An 18,928-nucleotide genomic window follows, 5' to 3' on the forward strand; every position below is an offset into this window, starting at 1 on the left:
GTGTGGGTTGTTGTGCCTGTCTGCAACTCAGCATCACTATATGGTGAGTAGCAGCTATTGTTTTCATAATATTGTTGTATTACATTATTAGCATTAGGCAATTAGCATTGAATCATTAGCTTTAGGCTTAGTTTAGGACATTAAATTTTCCCAAGGCATTTCCAGTGTTGTCTTAGGTAATGGGAAATTCTTTTCTGTTATATTTTCCAGCATGAGTTAATGTTATTCCATTTAATTAAGTAATGTTAATGTTTCAGAGCATAAACACAACAAATTTCATAAGATTGAATGATGCACTTGGTTAATTACTTTCATGTTATTAACCAATAAACATTCAATTTGAAGTAGAGATGCTGAGTCGCGATACGTACAATAAAAAGATTCACACAATCATAGCTTTCGCCCATTAAGGCCTTTGTCAGCAGTAGACATATATCCACACACACACACACACACACACACAGACACGCAAACGCAACTTGCACACACATCTGCAGTCTCAGAGGGCTGAAACTACACTGCAAGCAGCAGCACCGGCGCATGATGGGAGTGGCAACTGGGTGGGGGTAAGGAGGAGGCTGGGGCGGGGAGGGGGAGGGATAGTATGATTGGAGTGGTGGACAGAAAAGTGTTCCACTTTAGACGGAGGGCAGGAGAGAAGGTGCGGGGGGGGGGGGGGGGGTGGTAAGTAGCAGAAAAGAGAGAAAAGAGAAATAAAAAGAAATTAAAAGACTGGGTATGGCAGAGAAATGATGGCTCTGTAGTGCTGTAATGGAAACAGGGAGGGGGCTGGATGGATGAGGAAAGTGACTAACGAAGGTTGACGCCAGGAGGTTATGGGAACATAGGATGTATTGCAGGGAAAGTTCCCACCTGCGCAATTCAGAAAAGCTGATGTTGGTGGGAAGGATCCATATGGCACAGGCTGTGAAGCAGTCATTGAGATGATTGACCGTAATTATCCTCCCATTCTTGTACAAAAACAAATCTCCCGTGCTTTATCTTTCCAGTCCCCAACCACCTTCCAAAGTCCCACTGTCTGGCCACAGAGGAGCATTCCCCTCGTAACTCAGTACCATCTGGGACTGGAGCAACTGAATTACATTCTCCGCCAGGGTTTTGATTACCACTCATCGTGCCCTGAAATGAGAAATGTCCTACCCACTATCCTTCCCACCCCTCCTACCGTGGTATTCCGCTGTCCACCGAACCTAAACAATATACTCAAACTTCCTGGCAGATTAAAACTGTGTGCCCGACCGAGACTCGAACTCGGGACCTTTGCCTTTCGCAGGCAAGTGCTCTACCATCTGAGCTCCCGAAGCACAACTCACGCCCGGTCCTCACAGCTTTACTTCTGCCAGTATCTCGTCTCCTACCTTCCAAACTTTACTGAAGTTCTTCTGCGAAACTTGCAGAACTAGCACTCCTGAAAGAAAATCTCATTGTGGAAACATCCCCCAGGCTGTTGCAAACCATGTCTCCGCAGTATCCTTTCTTTCAGGAGTGCTAGTTCTGCATGTTTCGCAGGAGAACTTCAGTAAAGTTCGGAAGGTAGGAGACGAGGTACTGGCAGAAGTAAAGCTGTGAGGACAGGGCGTGAGTCGTGCTTCGGTAGCTCAGATGGTAGAGCACTTGCCCACAAAAGGCAAAGGTCCCGAGTTCGAGTCTCAGTCGAGCACACAGTTTTAATCTGCCAGGAAGTTTCACATCAGCACACACTCCGCTGCAGAGTGAAAATCTCATTCTGGAAATATACTCATCCATCCTTACACAACCCCTGCTCCCAGTCCCTTACCTCATGGCTCATACCCCTGTAAAAGACCTAGATGCAAGACCTGTCCTATACATCCTCCTACCACCACGTACTCCAGTCCAAGACTAACATCACCTATCCCATCAAAGGCAGGGCTACCTGTGAAACCAGTCATGTGATTTATAAGCTAAGCTGCAACCACTGTGTTGCATTCTATGTAGGCATGACAACCAACAGGTTGTCTGTCCACATGAATGGCCACCAATAAACTGTGACCAAAAAACAAGTGGACCACCCTGTTGCTGAACACGCTCCCAAACATGATACCCCTTATCTCAGTGACTGCTTCACAGCCTGTGCCATATGGACCCTTCCCACCAACACCAGCTTTTCTGAATTGCATGGGTGGGAACTTTCCTTGCAATACATCCTACGTTCCCATAACCCTCCTGGCCTCAGCCTTCATTAGTCACTGTCCTTACCCATCCAGCCCTCTCCCTGTTCCCATTCCAGCACTACACAGCCGTCATTTCACCACCACACCCAGTCTTTTAATTTCTTTTTATTTCTCTCCTCACCTTCTCTCCTGCCCTCCGTCTAAAGTGCAACACTCCACTGTCCGCCACTAACCACCATACTATCCCTCCCCCTCCCCGACCCAGCCTCCTCCCAGTCGCCACTTCCATCATGCACTGGTGCTGCTGCTCGCAGTGTAGTTTCAGCTCTCTGAGACTGCAGACGTGTGTGCAAGTTGCGTTTGCGTGAGTGTGTGTGTGCGTGTGTGTGTATGTGTGTCTACTGCTGACAAAGGCCTTAATAGCCGAAAGCTGTGATTGTGTGAATCTTTTTATTTTGCCTATCGTGACTTTGCATCTCCGCTATATGGTGAGTAGCATCCTGGATTTTCCATTGTTCAATTCGAAGTAGAGTTAAACCTGGCCTGTCTTTCCCTAGGTGGCAGGTCATTTATAAATAGGAGTAAATATATAAATAGTAAAATGTGGGAATTTGACATGAAAAATTTTGCTTATTAGATAGTACACTTTGTAAGGTATTGTCTGTTGAGTGTTTTCATAGAAATTTAAATATCATTAGTTTCATCACTGTACAGTCTGTTTTTGTACATGTGCAGATAGAGGAGGAACAAACTCTTTTGAATGAACTGCGGAAGATTGAAGCAAGAAAGAAGGAAAGAGAAAAGAAACAACAAGATCTTCAAAAATTAATAACAGCTGCTGACAGCCAGTCTGATGTCCGGCGAACAGAAAAGAAAATAACAAAAAAAAAGCTGACTCATCAAATCAGGCCGAGGCTAGATGCTAATGTAAGTGCACGATATAAGAGCATATATACATATGTTGCAAAAATAGTGCTTTTGGAATTATTCTCTGATGTATGTTACAGATGGTGGAAACAGCAGGAATAAAATTCCCTGATTACAAGGGTAGTGGTGTGTCTCTGCGTTCCCAGCGTATGAAGCTACCAGCAAACATTGGCCAGAAGAAAACTAAAGCTATTGAGCAGTTGCTTCATGAACTTCATATTGGTATTGTAACATTAGATGTAGTACAAACAAGCATTTTGTTTACTGGCTGTTCCAGAAACTGTAATGTTAGCCTGTTTATCATGATGTCACATAATGCATGCTAGTGAGGTGATGTCTCTTCTCATCATAGTGCAGGAATAGTAAAATTTAAATGTCTGAGAAAATTGTTTTAATGCAATGTAGTATTTTCACAGTACTTTTCTGCATAGAAATTAAAGTAATTCATTGCAACGGGTAGTACATTTTCCCGCTACATTTTGATTTATAATATTAATTTTATCAGAAGCAAATTCAATTGAGAAAACTAATAAATTATGAGACAGAATTGCTGGCCAGTACGCACCTTCAGAAGACGAAATACTTAGTTCAACCAATAAACACATGTAAAAGCAAAGTAATGATAGAATCCTAGCTTTTGGAACTGTTAGACTGATTTCACTCCTTCCCGTGTTGTCAAAAATTTTTGAGAAAGCAACGTACAACAGAATACTGAACCATCTTTCTGAGAATAACCTTTTAACAACAGCCCTGTTCGGCTTCTGTAATGGGTTCTCTTGTGTGAATGTGATTTATGAACCCACAAAAGCAATTCTAGCAGATCCAAACAACAAAAATTACACTGTTATCATTATCTGTGGTCTTGCCAATGCCTTTGACTGTGAAGACCAGGGGTTCACTATGTACCGCTACATATTTTTAGACATTTGGGCCTACCCATACATCTTATTCACTTGTTGCATCCTGCTGAGGTGGTGGAAAGGGGGGGGGGGGGGGGAAGTTACGGTATGAGGGGAATAATTTTCACCATCTTGCTCAGTGCTGACAACACACAGATTTTGCATCAAGCTGATCAACGTCTATGTATGATAGAAAAGTGACACACACACAAGTAAAAAGGTTTCGTGGAAGCATTTTTTTGTCATTCATGTTCTTATGTGTTATTTATTTGTAGCAAATAATATGAAATCAAATGAAATAAAGCCAAATGTAAGAGAGCAATGACTAGTGACAGGAAAATCATTTTATTTTATCACCATATTTGGTGCTATTTGTTTCAATATCAGGTTTTTTTCCCCAGTTTCCTTGTTATTTTTTTCAAGTTTCAGTGCAGTTTTTTTTCCCTGCCAACTTTGATGCATTTCTGTAAATTAAGTTTTATTTTTGCCAAATTTGCTGTTATCTTGCCAAGGTCACTGTTGGGTTTTTTGCCAATTTCTGTATTATATTTTTCCCATTTTGGTGTTTATTTTTTCCTATTTCAGGGCTTTTTTGGCTAATGTTTTGAAACAATGAATATTTTTTTGCCATATTCAGTGTGACTTTTTTGCCAAATTCTAATTTCATTGTTATTTTTCCACCAAATTTGGTCTTTTTTTGACAAACTCAGTGTTATATTTTTTCTTTTTGTGTTTGTTTTTTTCCTGTTTGGTGATATTTTTCGGCACATTTGGTGTAATTTTTTTATGTATTCAGTGTTTTTGTACTAATAACACTGTTATTTTTGGCCTCTTTCCAAGCTGTTTTCAAAGTCACATTATAGCTTTTTAAGATTATACATGAACTTCAACCTTGAGGTGAAAGAAGGCAAAATAGAATTTCACCATTCAGTAACCATCAGTTAAGAATATTGGTAAATTGTCCTCAAATTTACTACACTTTTTATAAGGGAAAATGACAAATTTCATAATATTTCGTAAAAATTACCAATTGTGTCATATTTCTCTAAAACAGACAATTTTGTGTTATCATTTTCGTGAAAATTTAATGTCCCTAGGAATGACATTTACAGTATTTACTGATAAAAGTATTTATTAAACTTTTACATCACAAGTAAAATAAACCAGTTGTGCAAGAGACACGTAAACTGAATATGAAGTACAAAAAATTCAGACTCAAATCAAATTTTTATGGTAAATTAGACTTCGAAATCAGCAAATCAGTTTACGTATTTGGATTCTGATCAAAGAACTATACATGTTTCAGTAGGAAACATGTTGCTGTTTATCTGGCTCGACTGAACTCAATGTAGCTCCCAAGTCTTCTTCATTACTAAGTCTGTTTCTCTATTTATTTTTATCGTACAACTCAGAAAACCCAGTTTCACACATGTAAGTAGTAAGAAACGGCACCAATAATCAGACTGCTTATTTCAAAAGAGGGTATTCTGTTTTTATTCACTCCCAAAAAAAGGGGAGTTTTCATTTTGAAAGCATCTGCCACTGAACTGTTGTTAGCCATTTCAATTAAAGCTTCTTTTATTATTACTTCTTCGCTACTTTTTCTGTTGATGGATTTCTTACCCAGTCACATTTTGTGTAATTTACAGGAAAGTAGTTCTCAAAACTTTTTTGAATGATCTCTAAATGTGTGATAATGTCCCAAACTAAATCTTTCATGGGAGCTAGTTCATTGTCTTCCAAAACTGATGTAAAAGTAGAGAATGTGAAAAAGGTATTGTTCGGTATTTGTAATCTAAAAGGAATCACCTCTCTTTTAAAAGAAAGTATTTTGTTATTGCTAAAAAAGCTGTTGTGCTTTGGCCTTGTAGGCCCATATCCAAAATGCAAAGCCTGTCAAAGATACCACCTAAATAGGCCAATCTTGATAACCACTGATCATCAGTGAAAAAATGTTTTCATGTTATTGTTTTTGTCACTAAGAAACATTGAAAACAGCCATCAGTTCAAATATTTGGTTGTAATCTTGCCACGAGAAGCCATTTTGCTTCAGAATGAAGAAGAAAACTTTTAAATTTACGTACCATATATTCACACAATAGTGTGAATAGCTGTGAGTTTAGAGCCCTTGCCTTGATTCAGTTTACAAACTTAAGAGCATCAGTCAAAACAGTATGAAGTTTCACGAATTTCTTAGAAGCCAATTCTTTTCGATATGTTATAAAGTGTGTGCTTCGACAGTAGGATGTAACATTCTTCACTTTTACTGCCAGCCCTGTTAAGTGACCATATATTGCCTTGGCCCTATCTGCACAATTACCAACACATTTTTGCCCAGCAGTACCTACTTTTAACAAATAAAGTCCAACCTTACTGAAAATATTTTCTGCTGTAGCATTTGACTTGAGCAGTTCGTAAACTTAAAATCTTTTCTCTTATTATTATCTTCATGTTAGCAAAAGCATGCAAAAGCAAGTAACTGTGCCATATTTGTGACATTTGTACTCTTGTCTAGTTGAAGAATGAAGTAAGTACACTCTTGGAGTCGTAATAACAATGTCTTCGATATTGGAACACATCTTCAATTCTCATTTTTACCACATTGTCAGCCAATGAAACTTTTCATATTTCTTTGGCCACTTCTCCCAAAATTGCTTGGGCCATGTCTTTTGCCCCTGGCAGTAATGGGGCCCCTCACAAATTCAATATTTATTGTGAATCATATTGCTGCACAATATTTATGCCCGAGCGCATCAGTTAGAACTCTGCCTTTGTAGTGAACATGTCAATACTTAATGATATGGAACTTGCATGTATTGTGACTGCAGTTGCTGCATGCTGCAAAAATAGAAGCAAGAGGAAACAGCAGTGGACAAAAAGTGGCTTGGAAGGCATTCTACACACAGCCATCTAATGTACTAATAGAACTTACAGCAGAGATGGATCACTGCAGGAATTTTTTAAGAATGAAAAAGGAACCTCTCACTGAATTGGTGAACTTTCCTACACCACATGTACACATATACATGTCGGATTTCATTTACCACTATGCTGGAAGCTTCCTACAAACATGAAAAGAGTAAGATACATTGCTTTTGAGGATAGGTAGGCATTGCTGTTATGTTTTTGTGCAGTAAATAATTTAAGTTTCTGAAACGAACAAATGAGCAGTTGCAGTGTTATTGCCCTGCTCTTAAACACTTTTGGCGAATATTTCTACAGCTAATTACTGAATAAGTATCTTGAATGTGTAATCAAACAATTCCTCTGAATGCATCTTAACAATTAACTCCTTTCATCTGTCTTTCCTCTCTCATATACATACAGCATTGCTATTTCAGTGGTTTACATGTCCGCAAATCACAAAGTCTCGACAGGAGCAACTAGGTATTGCCCAATACCATCCTGCAGTATATTGTGCTAGTATCAATATTTTTAAAGCTCTGAAGTCTCCTTCAGAGTAGTGCACAAACTGCCAATACCTGTTTCAGACTGTCAGTATTATTTGCAATAAATATTGAGCAAAATTCAAATGGTTCAAATGGCTCTGAACACTATGCGACTTAACTTTTGAGGTCATCAGTCGCCTAGAACTTAGAACTAATTAAACCTAACTAACCTAAGGACGGCACACACATCCATGTTCGAGGCAGGATTCGAACCTGCGACCGTAGCGGTCGCTCGGCTCCAGACTGTAGCGCCTTGAACCGCACGGCCACCCGGCCGGCCAAGAACAAGTGTTTATAATGATCACAGCAGAGAGATTCAATAACAAAGGGAAACTCTTCTCAATAAAAAATAATACAACTTCTCAGACACACAGTGAATACACATACTGGGGCGGGAAGACTATGCTACTGATTGACAAGTCCTAATGACGGAGGGTTGAGTGTGACCTTAGAAGTTAAGTCCCATAGTGCTCAGAGCCATTTGAACTTGTTCTTGTTTACCTGTGCCTTATTATTTCTTAGCAAGCATTGCCCTGTGGGAGATATAGCAGCATTGGTTTAGGTTTTTTAACTAGTTCCTTGGAGGAAGAAGCAGCTTCCTGGCTTAAAAATCACTTCATGGTTAACTTAAAACACTGTCATGTATAAGTTTCATAATCAAGTTAAACTTCTGATCACAATTATAATAGTAAAAAATTAGCTTGTAATACACACAGTCAAATCCCAGACACATGCTTTCTTCATACCATACTGCCACTTAATGTAACGCCCAACAGCATGACAATAACAATGGGAAATTGTTCACTGTGTAATGACTACTGCAGTGTCACACATTTTTACATTGCATAAGTTAGCAGCAGTTAAAGAAGCAGCACAAAAACTTCCAAATAACTATCAACAAGACCGTCAAAACAAGATGAATTATTCCCAGCAAAGGCAGCGATGACTAATGAAGGGAAGGGTGGGGAGGCAACAGTTCGAAACAAACATTTAGTGGGAAATTCATTTTGTTTAACATTACACATAGTGAGAAAATTGACTGATAAAATTAGTCTATCATTTAAAGTTTAAAAATAAGTTAATGTAAATTAATAATTTTACTTATTTCAATATGTGTTTTGTTTACTTGTATGCATACTACCTGCAATACCCTTGCATACCACCAGTGGTGCAAGTGCCACTGTCTGGGAACCCATGGTGTAGATGATAGAATTCTGATAGGGAAATGCAAATAGTGTAGCATTAAAGGTCTTTCCCTTGTGCGAATGGAGTCATAAACTATCAATAGAAAAGCAAGGGTCACATCAGATATAATAGGAATACGATTGAATTCAAATTGGTGAAACATTAAATATGGTGTGTTGCAAGGTTCAGTGCTTGGCCTGCTCCTGTTCTTGATCTACGTAAATAATTTATAAAAGACAATGCAGGACTCATCAAAAACTGGAATGTTCACTGATGACACAAGTATAGTGATCAGAGGTCCATACAAATTTATATCAGACACAGCCAGGAGGATAATGGAACAATCTTACAACTGGTTCACAGCCAACATTTTAATCCTTAATATTGCAAAACTCTTATTATGCTATTCCAAACAAATAAATATGACTTACAGGTACTAGAAGTAGAGAACAAGGGGCTTACACTGAGTCCCAGTATGTGAAGTTCTTGGGCATCAAGATGAGTGTTAAACTAAGGTGGTGCCAGCATGTGGTCAAGTTAACCAAAAAGTTCAATTCTAGCAGCTTTGCACTCAAGAGTCTTCTCTCACAGTGTTGTTATCATATTTTGCACGTTTTTGGTCAATTCTGTCCTATGCAGCAATCTTCAGGGGCATTGCAGTGAAGGTGGATAAAAAAATATTTATTCTGCAGAAGCATAAAGTAAGAATATTGTATGAAGTTGATAACTAAACACCTTGCAGCAGACTTACATTTACATGCCAGTACACATACTCCCAAACAGTGTTTGTGGTTAATATGAAAAAGATTACTGTCACTATACTAGAAGTAGAAATAATTTCCATATAGACTGCATCCCCCTCTAGGGTTAATAATGGAGTTTTATGTTCCAGTGCAGAAGTCTGTAACACATTGCCAGTGGGCATATGGTAGAAAATTGAAAATCCCCAAATACTTAAAACACAAAGTAAAATAATACCTCATTAGCCATTACTTCTACAATCTGTCTGAATTCTTGGATTCGGGAATTTAAATTCTGCCTAACCCTAATATTTCTAGCAGACAGATTCTAATATTGCCAGTATGTACAAAGCTGATAGTGGTCTGTTCAAAGTTAAAATGCTTTGTGTGAAGTATTAGGTCAGTGTTTGTCAAACTTGCTGCTTATGTACTGATCTTATTATTCATCCAGAATCTACATAAATTAGTAATTTATGAGCCCTCAATGGACCAGCCATAGTAAGGGTGCGGTAAGTTAGCTGTCAGCCCCCAAGAATTGATTGTTTAAAAGTTGACACTATTCAAAACACTTTGTGTTGAATGTTTTTTGTTTTGCAAGGGTACCGCATGCCAGTCAAGATTTTTGTAATTTTTTTACATTTATGATGCATGAAGTTCAAAACTCAAAAATACCTCCTCCAAAGCCATTCAATGCAATCGTCAAAAATTTTCGAGAAAATGGACTTTTTAAGTTTTCCAGTCACATTTAATATACTAAAATAAGATGAATGTACAAATGTGAGCAGTGTGACTCTGTGGTAGAGTGTTTTCTCACTGTGCGGGGGGGGGGGGTCAATTCCAGGTGGAATCAAATTTTTTATTTTTTTCCATTCGGTTGAAACACTAATGTCATTTAAATATAATTCATTAATTATATGCTAATTAAACTTCAGACTATTTGGGCATAGCTTCTGCAATCTTATACAGTGCTCCAAAGCCCAACTTTTTCATTTACTAAGTGTATACACTATTAAAAATGGAGACATCTTTCTGCATTTGTGTTGTTTCTGTGTAGCCTTATATTTGGTAAGACAGTACTATGTATTAAGTATCGCATATGATGTATCCTGCCTTTCCCAGCACACACATTTTCCCATTTTTTTTATTCTACCTCCACAAAAGACACACATTTCTAAATGTTTGAAATTCTCTGCTTACTTTTCAGTTTGCACTTGTATATTCTAGTCTTGTCACATGTATTATTATGTTATATGTTGCAGAATTAAACCCCATGCCAACAGAAGACATTTGTCAACATTTTAATGAATTGCGTAGTGATATGGTTCTTCTGTATGAATTAAAAATGGCACTAGCAACATGTGAATTTGAGCTGCAAACACTTCGTCATCAGTATGAAGCCCTCAATCCAGGAAAGGTTAGTACTCCACAAATGATTCATTATTATTATTATTATTATTATTATTATTATTATTATTTCAGAGTTTGTGTTTGTCAAAACCATTAAATTATGTCTTTTTTGAAAATGACAATGGCCAGAAGAAAATAAGAGAAATACTTTCTTCAAAAGAAGTGACAACAAGATGACAAAGCCTTTTCCTTTATTTCAGGAAAAGGTTCTTCACATAATACTGTATAGTGCAGTTTGTTTCAATAGCTATAAATTTTCAACAGAAATAGCTTTGATTTTATTTATATCAAGAGGAGAATTTACTTGAGAAGACTCAAGAGTCCTACTTTTGGGGTAGACATCATAGAATTCACTAACTGAAAACTCCCCACTCATCAATAGCCTCCTAAATAAATAAAAAACTTAGATTCAAAATGAAAGATTTAAAGCTAGGAACCAAGGGAACCTTCATATAGCATCATAGACAAAAGGACTGAAGAAAATGGGGTTAGTCACAATTGTAGTACCAGTTTCACTTTCACAGTGAGACCTTGTATCACATTTTGTATCCTGTCCACATCTTGTGGCTCCATGCTAAATATCGTGTGGTTATTCCAAAAGTTCTGCATTTATTTTACAAAACAAAATACCTATACAGGCCTTCAACATAATCTCCATTGGTGCTTGTGACAGCTTCCCAACATTTTGGCTACTTCGGTATTCTGGGTAGGGCACCTTCATTGTTGAGCTGTCTGGTTACTTGGGAATCTTTAACAGTTGTACCAGAATGTTTTCCATAGACTTGTTGCTTCAATTTGGGAATCAAATCAAAGTCTGGTGGCTCTTATCAGAACTGTATGGTGGATGGGGAAATATTTCCGATCCATATATTTTGAGCATTTCTCTCACTGGTAGGGCAATATACGGTCTCTCATTATCATGTAAAATGAGGACACCAGCTACAAACATGTAAGGCCTTCTTTGACAACTTTTTAGGCATGAAACATTTTCCAGTATGCGCATGTTACATCCCCTGTGGTGCTTCCTTTGTAGCTACGACTCCATTCGTGTCATACCAAAAGATCGTTATCAGTTTCACCTTTGGAATTTTTTTGGGCATGGAGAGTCGGAACATATCCATTGCGATGACTGAGACTTCAGTTCTGGTGCAAAATTTTGTATCCACGTTTTATCGAGTGCAACAATCCTTTTCAGAAACTGTTCTCCTTCCATTCAATAAGGCTGCAAGTTATTCTCTCTTCAACTTTTCAAGTATGAGTCTGTAAACTGAAGTGACAGACATTCTGGCATTGTATGCAGTTGCCTCATGTTTCTCATCAATCCTCTCTCAAAGTGTCATTAACAATAGCATGAGAGGTGTAGTCTGTTGCATTGATGGTCATCTGCTTTTGGGTTGTCCTCAGTGACCTATTCATGGGTCGCTTAGAGGAAGCCTTCTTGGTTACCCAGGCCTGCCAACCCAAAGTTTGGTACAGATTTATTGATGACATCTTCATGATCTGGACTCACAGTGAAGAAGAACTCCAGAATTTTCTCTCCAACCTCAACTCCTTTGGTTCCGTCAGATTCACCTGGTCCTACTCCAAATCCCATGCCACTTTCCTTGACGTTGACCTCCACCTGTCCAATGGCCAGCTTCACACGTCCATCCACATCAACCCCACCAACAAGCAACAGTACCTCCATTATGACAGCTGCCACCCATTCCACATCAAACGGTCCCTTCCCTACAGCCTACGTCTTCGTGGCAAAAGAATCTGCTCCAGTCTGGAATCCCTGAATCATTACACCAATAACCTGAAAACAGATTTCGCATCCTGCAACTACCCTCCCGACCTGGTACAGAAGCAAATAACCAGAGCCACTTCCTCATCTCCTCAAACCCAGAACCTCTCACAGAAGAACCCCAAAAGTGCCCCACTTGTGACAGGATACTTTCCGGGACTGGACCAGACTCTGAATGTGGCTCTCCAGCAGGGATACGACTTCCTCAAATCCTGCCCTGAAATGAGATCCATCCTTCATGAAATCCTCCCCACTCCACCAAGAGTGTCTTTCCGCCGTCCACCTAACCTTCGTAACCTGTTAGTTCATCCATATGAAATCCCCAAACCACCTTCCCTACCCTCTGGCTCCTACCCTTGTAACCGCCACCGGTGTAAAACCTGTCCCATGCACCCTCCCACCACCACCTACTCCAGTCCTGTAACCCGGAAGGTGTACACGAAAAAAAAGGCAGAGCCACGTGTGAAAGCACCCACGTGATTTACCAACTGACCTGCCTACACTGCGAAGCTTTCTATGTGGGAATGACCAGCAACAAACTGTCCATTTCCATGAATGGACACAGGCAGACAGTGTTTGTCGGTAATGAGGATCACCCTGTGGCTAAACATGCCTTGGTGCACGGCCAGCACATCTTGGCACAGTGTTACACCATCCGGGTTATCTGGATACTTCCCACTAACACCAACCTGTCAGAACTCCGGAGATGGGAACTTGCCCTTCAGTATATCATCTCTTCTCGTTATCCGCCAGGCCTCAATCTCCGCTAATTTCAATTTGCCGCCGCTCATACCTCACCTGTCTCTCAACAACATCTTTGCCTCTACTTCCGCCTCGACTGACATCTCTGCCCAATCTCTTTGCCTTTACAAATGTCTGCTTGTGTCTGTGTATGTGCGTATGGATATATATATGTGTGTGTGTGTGTGTGTGTGTGTGTGTGTGTGTGTGTGTGTGTGTGTGTGTGAGTGTATACCTGTCATTTTTTCCCCCAAGGTAAGTCTTGCCACTCCCGGAATTGGAATGACTCCTTACCCCCTCCCTTAAAACCCACATCCTTTCGTCTTGCCCTCTCCTTTCCTCTTTCCCGATGAAGCAACAGTTTGTTGCGAAAGCTTGAATTTCGTGTGTATGTTTGTGTGTCTGTCGACCTGCCAGCACTTTCGTTCGGTAAGTCACATCATCTTTGTTTTTAGATATATTTTTCCCTATATATATGGGAAACATTCCACGTGGGAAAAACCCACATCCTTTCGTCTTTCCCTCTCCTTCCCTCAGCCGGCCGAAGTGGCCGTGCGGTTAAAGGCGCTGCAGTCTGGAACCGCAAGACCGCTACGGTCGCAGGTTCGAATCCTGCCTCGGGCATGGATGTTTGTGATGTCCTTAGGTTAGTTAGGTTTAACTAGTTCTAAGTTCTAGGGGACTAATGACCTCAGCAGTTGAGTCCCATAGTGCTCAGAGCCATTTTCTCCTTCCCTCTTTCCTGATGAAGCAACCGTGGGTTGCGCAAGCTTGATATTTGTGTGTGTGTTTGTGTATTTTTTATTGTGTCTATCTACCGGCGCTTCCCTGTTTGATAAGTCACAGCATTTTTTTTAAATATATATATTGATGAGATAGTATAATGCTCCTCTGCTCATTCAAGTGCATTCGAAGAATTTGTCTGGTGATCTTCGTATTTGATATTTATGAAATTCTCCACGGAGATTCCTCCCTTTGTAAGTTTCATGCACAGCATTCCTTTTCGCTTTAGTTTCTTAAGTAATCCTAATTCTGTAGCCTTACTCTCCAGCTACAGTATTCTACAGGTTAGGGATGCTGTTTTATTGAAACAGCTGGTTGGCTCTGAGCAGCCATCTTGTAGCGCGACACAGTTGCTCGCACGCAGGACACCCAAGTTTTCGCCCGATGCTGCTGTTTGTCACTGGAGTGTCGCGTATCCAGAAGTTGCTCGCTTCTGTCGCTCACGTAGGACACAGCCTAAGATAACCTATGATCCACTCCACTATTCCCACACACCTTTCTCAAAGCATTGTAAATTTCCAGTGGGTTCTTTCCATGCAGGGATTCGATTTTGATGTAATGCTGGTCTATGGGTAATCCAAGATGAGTCTGTTTCAGCTTCCATTTTAAGACTGAATCACTCATGACACAGCCATGCGAACCAGCAAACACATATACAACCATCACGCCTGAAGTCTCGCTCACAACTGACATGAATTTCAACTTGATCACACCATCATAACGCCTATGCATGCACTGTGTGCAGGACTTTTGAAATGACCTGTGTACCGATTGCAAGTTAATCAGGATAGTCTCCCAGAAACACAGGTCAATACACAACAAGACAGAATGACTGAGAAAATAATAAAATGCCAGAAACAGATGGAATTTTAAAGTGACAGAAAAGGATGTCGATATCTCACTGATTTACAGTATGTGAGGCAAAAATTAGTGACATCTGAGGTATGGAAGGAAGATGCAAATGGCGATGCAGCAGCTGCAGCCAAGGAAAGAAAGGCAGTCGGACAGTCCACAGAATATGAAGAAAAGATAAAATAAATTTTAAAACATTTGAACTATGGTAAAAGATGTGAGAAAGGGAAAAAGAGAATGTACCTGAGGGAAACAAAAAGCCTAAGTTGAGGTCTGGTGGATGGCTGTTGCTTTAAGTTCTTCCCCCCCTCCCCCCTCCCAATCTTCTTAACTGTTAACTCTGCTGTTTCTAACACTGTAGAATTGTCACTTGAAGAAAGTCTGTGTGATATTATGACAAAAACGCAGTGTCCAGTGGAGGCTGCAAGCACAAATTCTAATTGCGAATTATTTTCTTTTGAATCTTTCTTGCCTTCCGATTATCGGATGAAATATTATATGAAGTTCTTGTCCCATAAAAGGAAAAAAAAATTAAAACTGCTACACTTATTCATTAAGCTATTTCCATCTGGTACCCATATAGTTGTTTCTAAGTGAAAGTGATGTATATGTTTCAGACTCTCCCTGTACCAAGTGCAATATCTTTAGACTCTGAAGAATCTCGTACACAGAGTGCTGAAGGTGATGCTCCAGCTGTGAAACAGAAGGCAATTTCAGAAGTTATTGATGTAGTAGGTTCACCTGGTACACCAAGTGCACCTTGATTCCATAGCATGTACTTTATATCTTGTATATTTTCTGTAGATTACATTTTTTCTCAAAATGTTTAATTTTGTACTTTTATGATTTATATTTAATTCAAACAGTAGTAGAGTATAAAAGTAAGAGTGTAAATATTCATTGATCTGCATTTACATAAAAAGTAGAAAATGTCCGATGGTGTAACTTAAACTTCTTTTGTATAAAAAATGGAAAATTAGTAACATGACTTTCTCTTCAGTACTATAAATAAACTGCTCGAAAGCTCAGCAACACCTTCATGACTTTTTGTTGCAGACCCCTTTCTCAATACTTTTTAGAGCACAGCAAATTTGTAGGTATAGCCAGTACTGGACATAAAAGAATGCCTGAATGCTCATTGGAGTGTAGTAGAGTGAACCACTGTTCAGTTTGCCACATGTCTCTAAGGGTAATTTCATGCTTTGACAGTGTGCTGTCACTATAAGACAGGGGAAGTTGTCCTCAAATTGGCACACACCAGGAATGTAAATTTGTCACACATTAAGAGTCTGAAGAAAAATAACCAAACTTAAGAAACTTTGAACTGTTCTGCCCTCTCTTCACCTGATGTGAAAATCAATGCACTGTTATTGTAAGAACTAGTCTGTAGAATGTAGCTACCAAGTTAAGCCTAATGGCCCTGCTTTTCAATAGTTCACATAGCATACACACTGAACATCCAGAACATTGACTTATCAATACAGTGAAACCTCTATATAACATTTTTCAAGGGACCACAAATTCTGAACACTGTATGGAGGAAAACACTATAAAGAGGAAGGCTTCCAAATAATAATTGTAGGGCATTACTGAAGATCGTGATACCACTAATCAGCTTTGACAAATGGTGCCATAGGATGACATTTTAAATTTTCACATCACTGTAATATGATATTCATCGAAAATGATCAATGTATCGAATGATTAGTTTTTTGTAATTAAAACATGGGGTCCGGTAGGTGGATGGGTGAAAGTAAATGGCGCCAAAAAGATCGCAAGCAGAATGTGTGTCACATGTCACGTGACCAGGTTCTGCCGCTGACATATGAAATACGCTGAGCACGGGCTTTCCAAGCCGGTGCAAACTGTGAATCCACAGAACGGAAAATGATGTGTCTACATCCAGTCACTTAAACATTGTAAAGAGGTAAATAATTGACCATGGTTCCAAAAATGTGAGTGTTACATGGAGGAAATTGTAATGTAGAGGAAACACAGTAAAGAGGAAAATTTAACATTGTTTATATGGGCTTTTAGTCGGGACCGAAAAAAACAGATGTAACCTAGAGGAAAACATTATATGGAGGAACGTTATAAAGAGGTTTCACTGTATAAACCAGTCCAGGTAATAGTAGCATCACCTGGCGAGGAATAACTGCTAGTCAGACGCATGTACAGTGCATTTTGTATCTGTTGGAGTGCTGTCCATGTGCAGAATGGGGAATGGGCACGATCTGAGTTTGCAAGGGCAGATTGTGACGGCTCAGCACAAGCATTTTGGAAACTGCACAGCCTGTCAGGTGTTTGATGACTGCTGTGGTGAGTCTTCAACAAGTGGCAAAACCAAGGTCAAACCCCACATCCAGACATCGTGAGGTTGGGTTGCCCCCTCATTACTGCGTCGGACGTCATAGGCTGGGCAGACTGATAAAACAGGACAGGCGGTGAACTATGGTGGAAATAACATCAGATTTGTGCTGGGCAGAGTACAAGTGTGTCTACATACACAGTGCACTGAACACTCCCAATGATGGGCCTCTGCAGTCGGCGACCGATGCATGTACCAAAGTTACCACCATGATATCCGTTAGTACAGTGGAAATGGGCACATGATGTTGGCACAGTGGCAGAGCATTGCATGGTCTGATGAATCCCGATACCTTCTCCATTGTGCCAATGGGAGGGTGTGAATCCGTCTTCCAGGGGAACAGTTCCTTGACATCAGTACTGTGGGATGGAGACAAGCCGGCAGTGGCTCCATTATGCTCTGGAGAATATTCACGTGGGCATCTATGGGTCCAGTGGAGTTTGTGCAAGCCACCATGACAGCCAAAGAGTACCATACACTGATTGCAGACCATGTACAGCCTTAATGACAATCATGTTTCCTGACTGCATTGGCATATTTCAACAATATTATACGCCATACCACGAGGCCAGGAGGGCAATTGAGTAGTTAGAGGAACACAGTGCTGAGCTCCAACTGACAAGCTGCCGCCCCCTCCCCTCCCCTCCCCTCCAACTCTCCAGATCTGAACTGAACATGGTGTCTGAGCTCATCATGCCCCTTCCAGGAACTGACTGAAATTAGATGACTTGTGCATGCAGATGTGGTGCCAACTCCATCCAGCAACCTACCAAGACTTCATTGCTTCCTTGCCATGATGCATCACCAAAATGCTGTCTATTAGGTACACATAGGTGGTCATAATGTTTTGGCTGATCAGTGTATATCTATTCTAAGTTAATATGGAAATAAGTATTTACAAGAAATAACTCAACCAAACACATTTTGATTGTATTCACATTCCAACCTTTTATTCTCCATCAAACAGAATTGCATTTTCTCTCCCATAATTTTTACTTTGTTCTAAACTTTGAATTCAAAATCAAATATTCTGTGGTCAGTAAGAAATATAAGATCATAGTTTATTCAGCTCTTAATGACAGCAACATTTTTATAAGTATTACACTTACTATTTACTTAGCTTGATATCTTCTCTTACATTTTTAAACTTTACACCATGCACATCCAGAGTTGCATTCCAAACGTACAATAATTCCAGCCCCAAAGCAAGGAGGTGAGCAATTGCTTCTTGGGCTTGCGTAATAAGGTGGACTGGAATTGGAGACTTGTGTTTTCAGTGAAGGAATAGTGAGCAACACGATATATTGAAACAGAGAAGGAAAATGTGGGAAAAAAAAACTAGATTTGGATGGGAAACAGGACATGATGTATCCTCCACCACACACCATGTTGGGGCTCAGCGAGTATAGATGTAGAAGAAAACAATTTATCTTTTAATAGGTACTAAAAATATTGCCACAAATTCTGTAATCTAAAACTGCTTAAGATATTCCAGTCTCTTCATTTACATATTATGAAATTTTGTGAACATATTGGAACCCTGCACTACAGCAACCATGTTGTTGTTGTTGTTGTGGTCTTCGGTCCTGAGTCTGGTTTGATGCAGCTCTCCATGCTACTCTATCCTGTGCAAGCTGC

The 18,928-nt window shown here is 39.8% G+C and overlaps 1 protein-coding gene across 1 annotated transcript in view; it reads left to right on the plus strand.

Moving 5' to 3' along the window:
- Positions 1–15,738, plus strand: part of LOC126262627 (DNA methyltransferase 1-associated protein 1) — an 81,106-nt gene extending 65,368 nt beyond the window's left edge. The window contains exons 6-9 of the mRNA XM_049959385.1: positions 2,889–3,080; positions 3,161–3,302; positions 10,613–10,767; positions 15,540–15,738. Coding sequence (XP_049815342.1) covers positions 2,889–3,080; positions 3,161–3,302; positions 10,613–10,767; positions 15,540–15,686 — 636 coding nt within the window. The 3' untranslated portion in view covers positions 15,687–15,738. The remainder of the gene's footprint in view (positions 1–2,888; positions 3,081–3,160; positions 3,303–10,612; positions 10,768–15,539) is intronic.
- The last annotated feature ends 3,190 nt before the right edge of the window (positions 15,739–18,928 follow it).

This window comes from Schistocerca nitens, chromosome 6 (assembly GCF_023898315.1).
Source record: "Schistocerca nitens isolate TAMUIC-IGC-003100 chromosome 6, iqSchNite1.1, whole genome shotgun sequence".
Classification (NCBI taxonomy): Eukaryota; Metazoa; Arthropoda; class Insecta; order Orthoptera; family Acrididae; genus Schistocerca; species Schistocerca nitens.